This window comes from Salvelinus sp. IW2-2015, linkage group LG31 (assembly GCF_002910315.2).
Source record: "Salvelinus sp. IW2-2015 linkage group LG31, ASM291031v2, whole genome shotgun sequence".
NCBI lineage: Eukaryota > Metazoa > Chordata > Actinopteri > Salmoniformes > Salmonidae > Salvelinus > Salvelinus sp. IW2-2015.
Window position 1 is genome coordinate 17423185 of NC_036870.1, and position 20040 is coordinate 17443224.

The 20040-nt window shown below is 40.0% G+C and overlaps 1 protein-coding gene across 3 annotated transcripts in view; it reads right to left on the minus strand.

The window, feature by feature from the left end:
- Nucleotides 1-12305: 12305 nt before the first annotated feature.
- The window catches only part of LOC111955706 (thyroid hormone receptor beta), a 56375-nt gene continuing 48640 nt past the window's right edge, over nt 12306-20040 (minus strand). For all 3 annotated transcript variants that reach the window (XM_070436287.1, XM_070436286.1, XM_023975981.2), the window contains 3 exons: nt 19776-20034; nt 14751-16751; nt 12306-14704 (listed from right to left, as the gene is read on the minus strand). In XM_070436287.1, coding sequence (XP_070292388.1) covers nt 16510-16751; nt 19776-20034 — 501 coding nt within the window. In that variant the 3' untranslated portion in view covers nt 12306-14704; nt 14751-16509. The remainder of the gene's footprint in view (nt 14705-14750; nt 16752-19775; nt 20035-20040) is intronic.

Consider the following 20040-nt stretch of genomic DNA (forward strand, 5'->3'; position numbering starts at 1 on the left):
TTGCTCCAACCCTGTTCCTGGAGCGCTACCACTGTAGTTTTTGCTCCAACCCTGTTCCTGGAGTGCTACCATCCTGTAGGTTTTTGCTCCAACCCGTGTCCTGGAGCTCTACCATCCTGTAGTTTTTGCTCCAACCCTGTTCCTGGAGCTCTACCATCCTGTAGGTTTTTGCTCCAACCCTGTTCCTGGAGCGCTACCATCCTGTAGGTTTTTGCTCTAACCCAACCCTAATCTAGCACAATTGATTCTAACAATTAGCTGGTTGATAAGCTGAATCAGGTTAGGTACAACTGGGGTTGGAGTGAAAACCTACAGGAGGGTAGCTTTCCAAGAACAGGGTTAGAGAGCCTTGTTCTTCACTTTGGGTGTATTTAAAATAAACATATTTATATAATTGTAGGCAGACTAATCTAGAAGGATGTTGTGCTTATTGCCTGAAAAGACAGGGTGATTCTAAAGTGGGTTAGGGCTTGTTAATTAAACTCCAAACCATCTAGTTGAAAGTAAACTGACAATGAATGAATGACTACAGAGGACATATGTCTCCTCTCTAAACTATAGGTGTTGAATGACATTAAGGGGGATGTTGTAAAAGCATAGATGGACCTATGTAATCAGGGTAAACGCTGCTAAGTTGCCTCTGTCTCGGTGTGGCCCTATCTAGTCACCTGAGGAAAGGCTTTGATTGAATGTTTATTTGTATAGAGGAATCTCTTATTTCAAGCTTATGGTTTCAGCAGATGGTGCAGTGTGTGTGTTACATGCATATAGGAGGTTTATGTTGTAAATCATAATGTTCTTGTTAGGTTATGAACTGAAGTCCATCATTGACAAACACGGTCCAGTCACTTAATTATTATAGTGTATGGTAATCGACGTCATTTGGTATGATATGAGTGCAAATGGACAGGAAATCAAATACATTGAGGTTATTCAAACTGACAAAGGTTAACGTTGGTAACCAATAAAACCTATCGACTCCTGAACACATCTCCACTTGAAGACATTTTAGTTGTTTCTTTCCATGTCAAAAGGATAAAATTGTTATTGTTCTTTTTGGGGGGTGCAAATTTTTAGGTGACAGTTTGGGTAAAAAAAAWATCCAATAAAACTGCGCAATTTGATTTTACAAATGAAAACTACTTTGAGTGCTAATTATGCATTTATTTGTTAACTGTGTTTAATTTGTTTCATGAAAAAAAAAAATTTGCACACTGATATCGTGTCTAATAAGCCCATTTGGAAATAAATAATCTATACAAAAAATAACATTATTCTAAAATGCATGTAGGCTATGCACAATTGTCATTTTTCTGTGGGGCCGGTGTTTGTGGGAAGGGAGAGAAATGTATAAATGTTTTTTTGTCATTCCGTTGGACTCCGCCACCAGCAACTCTTATACTACTGTCTCAAATGTTTCAACAGAGGACCACTTAACTTGGAGACAGACTGATGCTTTTGTCCTCTACCATACTTTTCAAACCTGTACATAGACTACAGATTTAGTTATGATGTGCTGTAAATAGGTAGATTATTCAAATACAGTATGATTGTAATATTACATAAGAGATTGTAATTTCCTTTTAGAAATAACACCAAGAGACTAAGGGCTGTAATCAATTGAGCTGCAGGCATTCCATATGATAATGTCCATTATGCAGTTGATTGATCGAAGATTTCAAACCCTTCGTTTCTCTCCTTCCAGCTCACCTGCTCTTCATCCTCCATCATCCTCCGTGCTTCTGTTCTTTCAATCGTGTGCATCGCTGACCTACCCTGTGGTCTGTCAGTCTGTTTTCTCTCTGAAAGCATTGCAGTATACATATATTATTCATATATCGAAATCTATCTGTATACAGTGTTGTCATTTCTTTTTAGCAGGCTTTTCCACTGTCCAAGCATGATTAGGCCATTGAGAACCAATAACACAGGCAACAATTACTCAGGTTAAATCGCACTGCTATTTGGAACTCTGCTTGACAAGGTTGAGTCCTTCACAGATCCGGTTCCATTGACTTCCACTTGAAGAGCTTAATTCCCAGAACTTGTTTTCAGGACACACACATACTCAATCAGTATTTCATTTTAAAATAGTTTGGGATTTGGCCACAATCAGCAGCGAGAGAAAGACATTAGCGGAAACATTGAGATACTGTAACCTAAATGGTGATATTCCAAGTAGGTATTACAACCATAGATTTAGGTGGTTACATACCTATGTCTATACTGAACAAAAATATAAACGCAACATGTAAAGTGTTGGTCCCATGTTTCATTAGTTGAAATAAAATATCCCAGAAATGTTTCATATGCACATAAAGCTTATTTCTCTCCGTTTGTGCACAGATATGTTTACATCCCTGTTAGTGAGCATTTCTCCTATGCCAAGATAATCCATCCACCGGACAGGTGTAGCATATTAAACAGCATGATCATTACACAGGTGAACCTTGTGCTGGGGACAAAACAACATAAAACGTTGTGTGGGTGAGCGGTTTGCTGAAGTCAACGTTGTGAACAGAGTTCCCCATGGTGGCAGTGGGGTTATGGTATGGGCAGGCATAAGCTACGGACAATGAACACAATTGCATTTTATCAACGTCAATATGAATGCACAGAGATACCGTGACGAGATCCTGAGGCCCTTTGTCGTGCCATTCAGCCACCACCATCACCTCATGTTTCAGCATAATAATGCACGGCCGGACCCATGTCGCAAGGATCTGTACATAATTCCTGGAAGCTGAAAATGTCCCAGTTCTTCCATGGCCTGCATACTCACCAGACATTACACCCACTGGGCATGTTTGAGATGCTATGGATAAACGTGTATGACAGCGTATTCCAGTTCCCGCCAATAACCAGCAAATTCGCAAAGGAGTGGGACACAAGGCCACAATCAACAGCCTGATCAACTCTATGCGAAGGAGATGTGTTGCGCTGCAAGAGGCAAATGTTGGTCACGCACACCAGATACTGACAGGTTTTCTGGTCCACGCCCCTACTTTTTTTTTTAAAGGTATCTGTGACCCAACATATGCATATCTGTAATCCCAGCCTAATTTATATATTTCAATAAACTGATTTCCTTATATGAACTGAACTCAGTAACATTTTTGAAATTGATGCTTGTGCTGTATATTTTTGTTCAGTAGTTACATCCTAGTATGGTCCTCGGCACCTTCATGGCCTCATACTTCAAACTATTATGCAAAACAGATGTAAAATCCTACTTCCCATTCGTGCACAATAGGTTGTGTAACAACACTGGTACAGTGCATTTGGAAAGTATTCATATCCCTTGACAATTTCCACATTTTGTTACGTTACAGCCTTGTTCTAAAATGTATTACATTTTTTATTTTCCTCATCAATCTACACACACTACCTCATAATGACAAAGCAAAAACAGTTTTTTAGAAAACGTTGCTAATTTATCAAATATAAAAACCTGAAATATAACAGTATTCAGACCCTTTACTCAGTACTTTGTTGAAACACCTTTGGCAGGGATTACAGTCTTCTTGGGTATGACGCTACAAGCTTGGCACACCTGTATTTGGGGAGTTTCTCCCATTCTTCTCTGCAGATCCTCTCAAGCTCTTGTCAGGTTGGATGGGGAGCGTTGTTGCACAGCTAATTTCAGGTCTCTCCAGAGATGCTCGATCGCGTTCAAGTCTGGGCTCTGGCTGGGCCATTCAAGGACATTCAGAGACTTTTCCCGAAACCACTCCTGCATTGTCTTGGCTAGTGTTGTGGTTAGTGTTGTTGTCCAGTTGGAAGGTAAACTTTTGCCCCAGTCTGAGGTCCTGAGTGCTCTGGAGCAGGTTTTCATCAAGGATCTCTCTGTACTTTGCTCCATTCATCTTTGCCTTGATCCTGACTAGTCTCTCAGTCCCTGCCACTGAAAAACATCCCCACAGCATGATGCTTCCACCATCATGCTTCAACGTAGGGATGGTGCCAGGTTCCCTCCAGACGTGACGCTTGGCATTCAGGCCAAAGAGTTCAATCTTGGTTTCATCAGATCAGAGAATCTTGTTTCTCATGGTCTGAGAATCTGTAGTTGCCTTTTGGCAAACTCTAGCGGGCTGTCATGTGCCTTTTACTGAGGAGTGGCTTCTGTCTGGCCACTCTACCATAATAGCCTGATTGTCCTTCTGGAAGGTTCTCAAATCTCCACAGAGGAACTCTGGAGCTCTGTCAGAGTGACCATCGGGTTCTTGGTCACCTCCCTGACCAAAGCCCTTCTCCCCTGATTGCTCAGTTTGGCTGGGCGGCCAGCTCTAGGAAGAGTCTTGGTGGTTCCAAACTTCTTCCATTTAAGAATGATGGAGGCTACTTTGTTCTTGGGGCCCTGCAGAGATATTTTGGTACCCTTCCCCAGATCTGTGCCTCGACGCAATCATGTCTCGGAGCTCTACGGACAATTCCTTCAACCTCAGGGCTTGGTTATTGCTCTGACATGCACTGTCAACTGTGGGACCTTATATAGACAGGTGTGTGCATTTCCAAATCATGTCCAATCAATTGAATTTACCACAGGTGGACTCCAATCAAGTTGTAGAAACATCTCAAGGATGATCAATGGAAACAGGATGCACCTGAGCTCAACTTTGAGTCTCATAGCAAAGATTCTGAATACTTATGTAAATAAGGTATTTCAGTTTATTTTATTTTATACATTTGCAAAAATGTATAAAAACCTATTTTCACTTGTCGTTATAGGGTATTGTGTGTAGATTGCTGAGAAAAAACATGTATTTAATCCATTTAGAGAATAAGGCTGTAACTTAACAAAATGTAGAAAAAGTCAAGGGGTCTGAAGACTTTCTGATGGCACAAACCTGTAGGCACATACAAAACCTCTTGCTTATGAATAACAGTTCTACATGATGCCAATGTTAAGCAAGCATTTCCCCAAAAGTATTCAAGTGCTCAATAATGTAAAACTTTGCATACCATTAGCTAGGTTTCCATCCAATTTGCAACAGATTTTCATGCTTATATTCTAAAATCTGCATAAAACAATATGCCCATTTTCCAATCAGAGATGTTTCTATCAAATTGATTTGTTGCAGATTAAAGGCTGTGCATGATGAGGTAGTGCACATAAAAATCACTTTTACGGTTAAATTCCCATGTCCCAGGATAAAAAATACAAGTCAAATGGGTTTCCATCGCATTTTCAACTCTGCTGATGGTTTTGTCACAAAAGAAGTTACGTTATATAGCAAATGTGCCCACTCTGGTATTGGCACATACGTTTTAGCCAACAACTCGCAGACAGTGCTGGTAAAATCTACATGAGATTATTATCGAGTATTTTTATTTGTCAAATGGCAGTCAAGCGTTGATTGATCATCATATCATCATATCACCAGAATCAGACCCTCGATATTTATTGGAAAGGAGCATCAAGATCACCTTTCACCTTCACCACCCTTTGAAGTTCATCATTTATTTAATCTGTAGCCTAATAAACTGCTTGCTTTCCCCAAATCGTAGTGGGAAGACGATACGTCATCGCGTGATAGTTATTATATCAATATTTGCACATTAATAGCGTTTCCACCGCCATTTCTCGCATAATGAATTTTACTGACACAAAAAGATCACACCGTGTCTAGCATATTTTGTTTCGTTGTCATTTGGGAAAGTTTACTGACAAATTTGCTCTGTCCCTCGGGCCTGTCTTGACATGTTTTATTGGAGATGTAGCCCACTTTACTCACATAGAAAGGTTGGACGGAAACCTGGTTATTGTTATTAAAAGGAATCACTTTGTATTGCATTTATCTATTAATAGCAATTCTTACACATAATTTACTTTCAGAGTTAGCTTTTAATCTTACATTTTTAACAATTCAAGTACAAAATCTAATTCCTAAATGTAATGTAATTAATAACTGACTGTAGCTAGGATTCCATCCAATTGGCGACAGATTTTCATATGAATATTCTAGAATCCACATAAATATGCGCATTTCCCCACCAGTGGTATGTTTCTACCAAATTAACTTGTTGCAAATAAAAATACGTGCGTGATGACGTAGTGAACACAAAGTGAACTTTTTCGCGTAAACTTTCATGTACCAAATTCAAATCTAATGGCCAGTGTGTTTCCATAGCATTTTCAACTCTACTGATTGTCACAAAAACTGTTGCGTTATCTAGCAAATGTGCCTACTCTGGTCTTTGGACCAGGGGCGAAAATCTGATATCAACCTTGGAGGGGACAATTACATGAAATTTTCTCAGGAGCAATTCCTGAGGGGGACACCAAAAGTAGTGCTGTAACACAGACTATGTTGTAATATGTTAAATGTATATTGAGGGACCATAATCACTACTACTGGATAATTGTTAGGTACAGTAGTTAACTGAAGGGTTGTCCCAACTTGTTTAAATCATTATAATACTACTAATAATAATAGTTATAGCAATGTTCCTATCATGCAGTTGTTCCTCTCTCTTGAAACGTTTGCAAGAGTTTGCGGTTCTATAAATTGTGGGTGTGGCTGATATGGTTTTGTGTCATCACTGAGGTAACTGGACGATGCTGTGCCACTGTCCCCTATACTGGTGCTGCTGGCAACAAGGGTGACACCTGGCCTCCGTGGCTGTGACACTGTCCTCTGAAGTCTCTCTCCTTGGCTCTTTCCTTTCACCACCTCACTGACTCAGTCTGTCTCCTAGAAAAGAATAAGGTGTTTGCTGTACTCCTAACTACCGTACCAAAACTACACAATTAATCACAACAGCAATACCATTGCCTTAAACAAATCTTGGTTCAGTCACCATTTTAAATTGAGAGTGGGGGTATTCATGGCATTTTCCAATTATGTCCCTATTTTACAAATCAAAAAAATTGAGAACCTTTCATAATTTGCCAAACAAAGACTCAACAAACTTACCTGAGACTCCCTGTCCTGCCAGTCTGTCCCTGCATATCTGTCCCCAGCGTCTGCTGTTGGTGCCATCTGTTGCCTGCTCTGGCTAATGACATCATTGTGAAATATTTCCATTAGCATTTCACTCTTTCTTTTGAACATTTTATCAACTGGTCTTTGAGATATTAGGCTACTAGAGTTCTACTTTGCGTTTTTGGTGTACTGAAAAATACTCTGATGTCCGTCTTTAACTTTTTCTGACATTTTCTACCTGGCTGGCTGCTGACCGGTCTAGCTGCACACACACATTACACAACACATCTGCAACGTTTTGAAATTTTAACATAGTTTGTTTCATATTTGGCAGGCTTCCAAACATAGCTGAATTTGCAAAGCTAGCGACACCAATTCCGTTTCTGTGTGTTTGCTATAATCTTTGCTACCTGGTTAAAGGTGAAAAAAATAAAAAATTCACTAGCGACAATTTAGCTTTTGCAACGAGACCATTAAATATATTTAAGACAATGGTATAAGAGGATGTAGTTCTGTTCAGTTTGGACTTCAGTTTATCGCTAACTTATCACAGGGACTTTGAAGCACTACAGCTGCATGCTAATCTTGGAATAAATTGACGATAGCAAATATTCCATCTTGACGACGCCACATAAATGGAATAGGTACTAGCTAGCTTGATAGTTAATGTTTGCTTTAGTTTGCGCGCTAGCTCTGCAAATTCAGCTAGTGTGTGAACCCTGCAACATTAAAAAATATATACATTGCTAAGGCGCGATTGACTGGATTACCTCACTCAGTTACGGAGTGCCTTTCGACAGTAGATACGATCCTCTATTACCTTGCCAGCTAAAGAACTGGCAGTGGATCAAACCATTGTGAGGCAAAGGGCGGGGGGTCGCAATCTTATGAAATTTAAAAACGCGCTATTAAGTGTCTATAATCAGCACAAGTGCTTTCATTGCGTATTATTAATATTATTGAAATTACATAGTTATGTTTACAGTGATATATTGGGGGGACAAATCATATTTTCCCCAGGATGGGGGGTCGTGTCCCCCCGTCCCCCTGGGATTTCCGCCTATGCTTTGGACCTTCGCTCTAGCCAACAGTTTGCAGTTAAAGTGCAGGTATGCTGTGCAGGTGTCTAATCTACATGATGAGAATGTTATGGATAAGAACAAGAATATTTGTATTTGTCAAACAGCAGTGAAGCATCGATCATCATGTCATTAGAATAAGACCCTCGATATGGAAAGCAGCATCAAGCCCATCACCTTGTACTTTCACCACCTTTGAAGTTCATCATAATTTATTTAATCTGTAGCCTGAAATAAACTGCATGGCTTCCCGTGTCCTCGTTTTTTATATATATATATATATATTTTTTTTTTCCCGAGTCGTAGTGGGAGGACCACACACCATATCATCTCGTGACTCTTCGGTATTATATTACATTTACATTTACATTTAAGTCATTTAGCAGACGCTCTTATCCAGAGCGACTTACAAATTGGTGCATTCACCTTATGATATCCAGTGGAACAACCACTTTACAATAGTGCATCTAACTCTTTTAAGGGGGGGGGGGGTTAGAAGGATTACTTTATCCTATCCTAGGTATTCCTTAAAGAGGTGGGTTTCAGTGTCTCCGGAAGGTGGTGATTGACTTCGCTGACCTGGCGTCGTTGAGGAGTTTGTTCCACCATTGGGTGCCAGAGCAGCGAACAGTTTTGACTGGCTGAGCGGGAACTGTACTTCCTCAGAGGTAGGGAGGCGAGCAGGCCAGAGGTGGATGAACGCAGTGCCCTTGTTTGGGTGTAGGGCCTGATCAGAGCCTGAAGGTACGGAGGTGCCGTTCCCCTCACAGCTCCGTAGGCAAGCACCATTCTTTTGATTGGTTGATTACTTATTACTTACTATATTTTCACGTAAAGGCGTTTCCACAACCATTTTCCGCATAATTAATTTTAGAGACACAAAAAGATCCCACCATGAACAAATACAAATACACCGAACCTTCCTATTTCCATCATTTAAAAAAAAATATGGTATGACTTTACTGGATGGAAACGTGCTTACTAATTATGCTAAAATGACGCCATCATCCCTGAGCCTGGTATCACCTTCAACCAGCAGAGAGAAGTGTTGCTCTTTTAATCTTTTAACCAACCGTTGACATAAGAGTGTTTTTATGGACACATCAGATACAAGGTGAATCTTTGATCCTGTAGCTGTCTGTGTCTGTCCCTTTATAGAATATGAACCACTGATCAAAATGTTGCTTTATTTAATATTACTTCAACATAATGACTTTCTAATTGATGTTGCTCAAGTTCTGTCATCTTTGTTATAAAAAGGTGGTCTTTTTGGTGTGAATTTAAAAGGAGGAATGGTGTGGTGCTACAGAACTTTATCCCAATGTTCACCGTGATTCCACTAACTGAACCCTGACATATCCCAATGTTCACCGTGATTCCACTAACTGAACCCTGACATATCCCAATGTTCACCGTGATTCCACTAACTGAACCCTGACATATCCCAATGTTCACCGTGATTCCACTAACTGAACCCTGACATTTGACAACACAGCAGCAGCTTTCTCTCTCTCCCCCCCCTTTCTCTCTCTCTTTCTCCCCCCTCTCTGGTTTGTCTGAGGATTACTGCTATGACCAGAAATATCCAGGCAGAGTGATTAAATAGAGTCAAAATAAATGTCAGAGGGCAAACAAATCATATTACATACAAATGTAAAGAGTATACATGCACTCACACATATTTATGTCGTTTGCATGTATTAATTGTATTTTTAGGATCATCTACACTTTCCCATGTGAAACATTGAATGACCTCTGACCTTTTTGAAATGGCTGAGATGATGAAAGTTATGACCCCTATCAAATCTGGGCTTGGTCTGAATCAACCTTAGGGTTCATACTGACCAAGGAAAAGCACTGAATTAATGATGGTTTTGAAAATGGCAAAAAAAAGGCTGAAAAACAAGAACCCTGGGGCCTTGGCAATGTGTACAGGTGTAAGATCTTAATTTGATCCCCTGTTGTTGCAGGAAATGTCCTGCAGAACAGGAAATGCAAACTTTTAGTGTATTCAAGGTTTAAAAAAGGCTTCTAAAGTTTGTTATTTCCACTTTAAAATGTCAGACTTGATTTTCCCGAACCAAAAATATATCAATCCCTACAAAAATGTCCATTAATTATAATTCCTGCTGTGAGAAACGGATCAAATTAAGATCCCACACCTGTAGCACTTCAGTTTAATTCTAGAGAGAGGCTTTTAGAGTCCATGACCCTTTCATGGATGGTGGGGCGTTTGCACAATTATCACATTGACTCATAAACTGAATTATCATTAAACATTATCTCCACTACAATATCATGATCAGTATATGATAGATCTGACTTTCGAAAACGTAATACAAGGATTTTGTGTATGTGTTATGGGTTTCGGTTTCTCTGTCTATTTCGAGGTTGGTTAGCATGTTAGCTGAGGCGCACACTGATTGGAGTCACCTCGTTGGTCAGTATATGTTACACCTGCGATGGCAAGTCATCCCGTTAGTCAGGATGTGTTTCACCTGTGCTGGCCCAGCAGGTATGCCCAGTGCACCAGCTGGAGAGATGTTGGGAAAGCTACACCTCACCTTCTACTTTAGTTAGCCAGGAAGAAGCTGGAGTTTTGTGTTATCCTGTGTTTGTTTTGCTCCATATTCGTTTTACTCTATATCCTAAATTGGTGTATTTTCCCCTGTTAGTTTGTCTTCCCTGAGGTAAATTTAGTGGGCACTCGTGATGGGTTTCTTTTTGAAACCCATTTTTAGTTGCTTGCCGTCTTTCAGAACCCCTTTTTGTTTTGGTTTTCTTAGTGATTTAGTGATTTTTGTTAGTTTCCTTCATGAGTGACAACATTTTGAGGTTGTCCTTTGGGAACGTGTGACATTTTACAAACAATAAAAACATTTCACGACATTTTCTCAAAACCATCTTTATTCTCAACATCCAATTCACATTAAGTGCAAACATCGTCATAATCATAAGAATCCAAATTCATAATTATTATCTCTATTTTTTTTGTGCAACTTGTCTTTTCTTTCAGGGCACCCAAGTCAAAGCACTCTGTCCAAAACATGTCATATTCAGACTCATTCTCATTCAATTACACTTACATCACACACTAAAATTTCACTTTCCCCAAAGACTTGTCATCCAATATTCCGGATATCATTGATAAATGTTTACTACATCATGAACAACACATTGTTGGTATTTGTCTGCTTAAACAAGAAGACATGAAAACACAAGTAAATCATTCTGCGTTATTATTTTAACAGTGAGTGGATTTGCTTGGCTGATGTTGGTGATGCTGTCAGAAATAGAGCTGGTCTTGCATTAATAACGTCTTTATTCAAATTGTCCAGCCCAACTTTGCAGTATGTATAGTTTTTTCCCCTGACAGTATATATAGAGTTCAGAGGAGGCTGGTGAGGGGAGGACAGTTCATAATAATGAATGGAATGGAGTAAATGGAATGGTATCAAAAACATTGAAACCAGATGTTTGATGTGTTTGAGACCATTCCATTGATTCTGTTCCAGCCATTACTATGAGCCTGTCTTCCCCATTTAACATGCCACCAGCCACCACTGATAGAGTTCCATACATTAACCAACTGATATTTTGTCAAGGTGAAACTAACACTGCAATCTGTCTATGAATCTTATAGTTCATGATGTTCACATAGTTATATCTAAACAAATGTAAAATAGTATGTCGTTGTGGTTTGCAAATTAATTAATTAAATTGAGGGAAAGATTGTTTTCCCCCGTTATTTACGTAAAACAGTAAAATTTTCATAATATGCATACAATATCTGTAAAAAATTATGCAGTCTGAAAATATACATCCTTTTATCCTCTATAGTACTGTAAAATAGCTTCTTTTCTATTGGTGCAACATTTGTTGTTATTGGTTTGTAACTGAGTTAAGAGTGACCACTCTTACGAGAGATAATACCACACTGGCGCTTTAAGAAGTATCTTATGGAATAAGGTGACATTCGGCAGAGTGCATGTTTGAGATTGACTACAGATGACTACAAATCACTTTGCATCCCAAATAACTACTCATTCTGCGATCAAGATTAGCCATTCTGTGCAGCTATTGCCTTTTTCAAACGGATAGCATCAAATATGCTGATTGTCACGACTCATTCTAGGGCCACTGACTTAGCCCGTGTCCCGGTTCAACTTGTGAACCAGGAAGTAATTGGACCCTGCGCCACTTCCTGTTCACAATTTCCCATCTGTTTCTCTCTGATTGTCTGTGCATTGTTAACTGTGCAGTTTGTGTGAGTTGTGAGGTCCTAGTCATTCAAACACTGCAAAGTCTATTGCTTTATGAAAGGCATCACATTAACAGAGAAAACACAAGCTGCTTTGAGGAGTAGTTTGAAGCTTGAATAGTAATGCATGTATTTTTACACAAAGCTGATTTTTTTTTTGCAATTGCAAACAAACCACAATATTATACAACCAAAATAAAGAGGAAAAATGAGCAATAGTTGAAGAGTTTTTCAATCTGTCAGCTCTTTCTCTGTACCTTTTTCTCTGTATCTTTGATGTATTGTTATTGTTTTTATTAAATTCATGTGGCAGCTAGGGGTGTAATGGTTCACCAAACCCATGGTTCAGTTGGTATTGTGGTTTTGGGATCACGATTCGGTTCGGTTTTGGTACAGCGGGAAAATGAAATGCAGTTTTTGTAGTAAATTTTTGTTTATTTAAGAAAATACAAAGTTTTGGTATTCCTGAATCCATATATGATCATGAGTCATATAACGCCTGATGAGAGCACTATCAGGAATAACAAACACTTTGTATTTTCTTAAATGAAAATTACTCATCAACAACAACACTAAAATAAAGTGCAATATGCATATGACATCAATATGCAAACATGGCTCAGACATTGTATTTAGTGTTTTCTTACAAAGAGAAAAAGATGCACACTTGTGTGACTCTCATAAAGGGAGCATGTCTGTAACAGGGTACTTCTCATTTTTAACTCCGGGGTAATAGCCTCTCTGTAGCACTGGAGGTCCATCCATCTGTAGTAAGCGCAGTACAGGATGCACTTGCCAATTCATTGACAACTTCGGCTTTAGCTTGCTTATATAAAGTGGATACTACCTGTTTGAGATTTAAGATTTAAATGTTGATTACAGGGTGCACATAGGCTCTAGTTGTTTTAATGGAAAAACCTGAAATGTTTTTTCAGCTCATATTTACTCAAGAGGCATACAATGCAGTTCATGGCATTGCCTATAGGCCTAGTGTTTCATTGTTTTAATATATTTATTTGGGTTCACAATGCGGACCGAACCGTGGTCCCTGTACCGATTCGATACGAATACGTGTACCGTTACACCCCGAGTGGCAGCGATTCTCTCCTCTGTGGTCAACATAGGAAGGGTTTGACCACCAGACTCCGCCCACATGTCATTCATACAGGCATGAATCAGCCAATAAGCAAGTATCATAGAACCCACCAGTCCTTATAGGAGGGAGCATCATCACCATTATCACATACAGTAACTCACATGTTGAGAATATAATATAACGCATGAACATCAATAAGTCAATAGTTCCCATGGGATCTTGTGAGACATCAGGAGGAGGTTCTGCCTGCATCACAGCTCACAGTGTCTGTCTGGTCTGTCCATCTGATCTGTCCGTCTGCAGCTCAGGAACTACACTATTTCAATAACGTTCTGTTTCATGATGCGTGGCTACACTCTACAGCTTGAATGAGAGCCGGAAGCATGTTCTAGAAGAATGCTCTAAAAGAAGTCACTGATAGCCAATCAGGTCAGGATAGAACATGTATCCTGGTTCATGGGAAACGATCCAATACGGTTGAATGAATAAGCAATTTTTTTGGCACTGCATGAGTAGCATCATTCAAAAAAGAGATAGTTATTGAACGGCTTCAGTCTTTTTGCTGACTTCATGTCAAAGTGTGCTTTTATATCTGTCCTGATCGTTTAGGTTTAACACAGAAGAGGAGAAACAAGACGTCTTTTAGCTAGCTGTTTCTCTGTGGACGAGTTGTATAGTGTTGTGCCTTGCCATTGTTTAGAAATGTGACTGGGTCTACTCATGTGGGAGCTTGTGGTGGGAATCATAGAAATATAATTAGAATAAGAATAGCTGCAGGTCCACCCATCCCATTACAGAACATTTACTTGAATGGGAATGCCTGTTCTAATATTTATTTTTCTATGGCGTGAAGGATGTGAGTACAGTCAGAGTGAATTTGAATGTTGCAGAATGGCAGCACTGTTGAAGTTGGAAATATACATACACCTTAGCCAAATACATTTAAACTCAGCTTTTCACAATTCCTGACATTTAATCCTAGTAACAATTCCCTGTCTTAGGTCAGATAGGATCACCACTTAATTTTAAGAATGTGAAATGTCAGAATAATAGTAGAGATAATGATTTATTTCAGCTTTTATTTCTTTCATCGCATTCCCAGTGGGTCAGAAGTTTACATACTCTCAATTAGTATTTGGTAGCATTGCCTTTACATTTTTTTCGGGTAGCCTTCCACAAGCTTCCCACAATAAGTTGGGTGAATTTTGGCCCATTCCTCCTGACAGAGCTGGTGTAACTGAGTCAGGTTTGTAGGCCTCCTTGCTCGCACACACTTTTTCAGTTCTGCCCACAAATTTTCTATAGGATTGAGGTCAGGGCTTTGTGATGGCCACTCCAATACCTTGACTTTGTTGTCCTTAAGCCATTTTNGATGGCCACTCCAATACCTTGACTTTGTTGTCCTTAAGCCATTTTGCCACAACTTTAGATGTATGCTTGGGGTCATTGTCCATTTGGAAGACACATTTGCGACCAAGCTTGAACTTCCTGACTGATGTCTTGAGATGTTGCTTCAATATATCCACATAATTTTCCTCCCTCATGATGCCATCTATTTTGTGAAGTGCACCAGTCCCTCCTGCAGCAAAGCACCCCCACAACATGATGCTGCCACTCTCGTTCTTCACGGTTGGGATGGTGTTCTTCAGCTTGCAAGCCTCCCCCTTTTTCCTCCAAACATAACAATGGTCATTATAGCCAAAAAGTTACATTTTTGTTTCATCAGACCAGAGGACATTTCTTCAAAAAGTATGATCTTTGTCCCCATGTGCAGTTGCAAACCATAGCAAACCATGTTTTTTTAATGGCGGTTTTGGAGCAGTGGCTTCTTCCTTGCTGAGCGGCCTTTCAGGTTATGTCAATATAGGACTCGTTTACTGTGAATATAGATACTTTTGTACCTGTTTCCTCCAGCATGTTCACAAGGTCCTTTGCTGTTCTTCTGGAATTGATTTGCACTTTTCGCACCAAAGCATGTTCATCTCTAGGAGACAGAACGCATCTCCTTCCTGAGTGGAATGATGGCTGCGTGGTCCCATGGTGTTTATACTTGCGTACTATTGTTTGTACAGATGAACGTGGTACTTTCAGGCTTTTGGAAATTGCTCCCAAAAATGAACCAGACTTGTGAAGGTCTACCATTTTTTTCCTGAGGGCTTGACTGATTTCTTTGGATTTTCCCATGATGTCAAGCAAAGAGGCACTGAGTTTGAAGGTAGGCCTTGAAATACATCCACAGGTATACCTCCAATTGACTCAAATGATGTCAATTAGCCTATCAGAAGTTTATAAAGCCATGACATCATTTTCTAGAATTTTCCAAGCTGTTTAAAGGCACAGTCAATTTAGTGTATGTAAACTTCTGACCCACTGGAATTGTGATGCAGTAAATTATAAGTGAAATAATCTGTCTGTAAACAATTGCTGGAAAAATTACTTGTGTCATGCACAAAGTAGATGTCCTAACCGACTTGCCAAAACTATAGTTTGTTAACAAGAAATTTGTGGAGTGGTTGAAAAACAAGTTTTAATGACTCCAACCTAAGTGTATGTAAACTTACGACTTCAACTGTAGCTCTCACAGAACACCAGCACCAGAAGGACACCTGTATGAAAGCTACTCCACATCCCTTGACTGGGGAAGTATCGTAGGAAGAGAATGCGAAAAGAAAGGGAATAATGCTGGTTAGCTGGCTTCTGCTGTCTGTCACTGACCTTCTCAGTGTTGGTGGAGTCAGCATTCGGTATTAAAATGGACTAAAATTAAACACTACACGTTGCATGGTTTGTATGACTGACTGAACGAGCACTGTCGACGACAGCAATTAGACTGTACAATTAGCACAAAAAACTTATAGAGAAGTAACTGAGAAGTGAAACATTTACAAAATAAAAACCAAAAGAAAATGCTATTCACATGTACCCGCATCATAAGGGATGGTTCCATCCATAAGAACTAGGCTGAGAAGCTAGGCTACACCTAAGGTATGGAATGAAGTGACTCAGTAGTGCTAATGAGAGTTCCAACAACGTGTCGCAAGACGCCTAGAGCCACTCTGAGGCCCACTGTCGTAGCCCCCGCCAGGCGCCCACGCACACACACACTCCGACACACACCTCAGCAGGGTGTGTGGGCCCGTCTGTCCGTCAATCCTCAAAGACCTCCAGGAAGAGTGGGGGGAAGAGTTCGTTGGGGCACTCCACCTTCATATGCAGGAAGCGGGAGGCGTGGCACGCCCCGATCATCCGCAGGTCCGTCACCTTCATCAGCAGCTTGGGCCAGAATTGCGCCACCTTGTGTTTGCGGTAGTTGATGTAATGTTCAAAGGCCAGAAGGAACTCCTCCTGACAGCGCTCAATACGCTCCACGCTGGTCAGCCCTGGACGGTCTGGGGAGGGAGGGATAGACAGAAAGGAAAAAAGGATGAATATGGATGAGTTTCATTCTGTACTGTATATTACTACTGTCATGTAGATAGAACAATTCTATACTAATTCAACCCAAATCTACAAACACGATCTCACTGGAGATAGAGACTATAACTCAATACTTGTATTAATTGGATATCCTGTAATCGGTCACTAGCTTGTTTCATTAGCACTACTGAGTCACTCCAGGGGTTGCATGTGTGATAGATTTACAGAACATCCGATTAATACAAGCATTGAGTTTTGAGTAAGTATGCTACAGAATTATTCGAACAAATACCAGATTGGCTGACGTTTGCCATTGATTTCACAACTATAAAAGTCAATGCAGACGATCTGTGCATGTGGATATAATAGGAGATCGATGGCTTCACAGAACAGAGTGGCATCGTCTTAGAGATGGAGGGAGGGAGATGTGTGGACCCTGCACAAAGTTATTGATTTTGAACGTCAAACACCCGGACGGCCATTGTAGTCTCATCATTAGATGGTTTCCTTTCCTAGGGTGGGCTCTGTAATCCCTGACGATCGCTATGTAAAAGATTGGCTTAATGGGTTTAAAAAGACGGTGGAAGTTAACAGCAGTGTATTGACGTGTGACTGACTGTGGTTAATCACACATGAAAACAGGCCGGCACACACTGACTTACTGGCTTTGGGCTTTACTGACTGTTTTATACACTTACCAAGGTTTTACTGACTGTTTAATTGCAGTAATGACGTGTGACTGACTGTGGTTAATCAAACATGGATGGCAGACACTGACTTACTGGCTTTACCCGACTGTTTCATTGCTTACCGACTGTTTTGTTACAGGTCTCACGGGAGGTTGGCTCTTGGTTTTATGTGGTAAGCCACAGGAACTACAGGCTCTTTGCTAATAATTTATTGTATATGAATAAATATATATAATATATAAATATTTATTGTGTACAAGTTAAGTGTACATCAGAAGTAATAAGTAAGGGATAATCAATGAGGGGCTATGCGTTCTATGGAAAATAATGAATGACATGGAGTTGCATTATTTTCAAGAGAACGCATAGAGCCCCGAGTTGATTATCCATTTTATACCATGGCTATAATTTAACACATTTACCGGTAGAAATATGTTCAAAATATGTTCAACATTCACTGAAGTAGCCAGCAAGTTTACTAGATAGCTACAGTAGTTATTATGGTCACCAAACAAACAGACTTGCTAGTTTAGCTAACCAAACCTTCACTCCTAGCTTGCCATTATGAGAATCGAATTCAACAATGCCAATTTGTATTTGTAACTCTTAAGCTGTTACAAAGGCAGCAGCTACTCTTCCTGGGGTCGAAACACATTAAGGCACTTACATTACATATAAAACAAAAGATAAAACAGTACATCATATACATTATTACACCACTACATATCTACAATACAAATGTATAATACCACCATACAACAATATTACTTGTAACTTTGTGTGTGTCTCTTTACAGTCCCCGTTGTTAAGTAAGGTATATTTTTATCAGTTTTTTAAATCTGATGCTAGTGCTTGCATCAGTTACCTGATGTGAAATAGAGTTCCATGTAGTCATGGCTCTATGTAGTAATGTGCGGTTCCCATAGTCTGTTCTGGACTTGGGGATTGTGAAGAGACCTCTGGTGGCATGTCTTGTAGGCATGGGTGTCCGAGTGTGCTAGTAGTTTAAACAGACAGCTCGGTGCATTCAGCTGGTCAACACTTCTTACTAAAACAAGTAGTGATGAAGTCATTCTCTTCTCCACTTTGAGCCATGAGAGATTGACATGCATATCATTCATGTTAGCTTCCTGTGTACTTTTAAGGGCCAGCCGTGCTGCCCTGTTCTGAGCCAATTGTAATTTTCCTAAGTCCCTCTTTGTGGCACCTGAACACACGACTGAACAATAGTCCAGGTGCGACAAAACTATGGCCTGTGGGTCCTGCCTTGTTGTCAGACCCCAGTGCCTTGTCATTGTTGATAGACAACAATAATTGTTTCACCTCTTCCACACTCACTTTACGGAATTCAAAATTATAATGCTTTTCTTTCATAATTTGGTCATATATACTTGGATGTGTAGTGTCAGCGTTTGTTGCTGGCATGTCATGCCTAAGTTTGCTTATCTTGCCAATGAAACAATCGTTAAAGTAGTTGGCAATATCAGTGGGTTTTGTAATGAATAATGTTTTCAATTCGACTTTTGCTTTCCAAAGCATCTCAAACATGTAAGAATGTGCCATTGAATTCTATAGTGCAAATATTGTGCGTTATTGGGAAATAATGCACGCTCTAGAATGCCCTTCAAGCCAATAAGAAACAAGTATTCAACAATGCCATGGTATACACATCTATAAGCACATATTATCGCTAAATCTCCATGTGTGTTTATAGATGTGTAACGTACGTTTCATGATATATCGTTAATGTAAATCCTCTTTCTACACACAAGACAGGGGTTAATATGGCGTGCTGTTAGACCAATTCTCTATCTGTTTGAACTCAGGGGCCACCCGCTCTCTTACTGTCTCACCCACAATGTATTCCTATTTCCTACCTAATCTACTTGTAATGTGACCTACTTGTCATCTTGCCAACTAGTTCAAGATTAAAATGTCAGGTCGTGACCAAATAAAAATGAATAACAACACAAAGTAGAATATTAATAAAGAACACTCTTTTTGAAATTTTTGAATTCACCAAATGTTTTAAAGTGGCACCTTTTGAAGGATATCTTTGAATTAACTATCGGTAAAAAAGCTATATCTTCTATATTGTTAGCTTACAAGTGGATAGAACTGTTGCAAGACTATGGCCCCTCAGTTTCAATGGCCATGACCCAATTAAAACGCTTTTAGAAGGTGTATTTGTCACAGTGGTGCTATAACCCATAAACCTGCGTGTAGAGAAAACAAAGGGACAGATGTTTGGTAGTATGGTGAAGTAACGTGTATGTGTGCCGGCAAGATTGTCTCCCTCCCTCTCACCGGAGGACAGGAGGATGACGGCCTGTAGCAGAGCGACCTCAGAGTCGTCCAGGTGGAACGAAGACAGCGATAAGCCCAAATCAAAGATAGCGTCCGACACCACACCCAGGCCTCCGTTCTTCAGCTGGCCGCGGGTCACGGCCATCTCTCCGTTAAGCGTCAGCGTCTCACTCTCGGGGTCGTAGCGAACGGCCGCCCGTAAAGACATGATCTCCATGCAGCAGCCTTTCAATAGGATAATCTGGTCTTCACAAGGCAGCTGGGA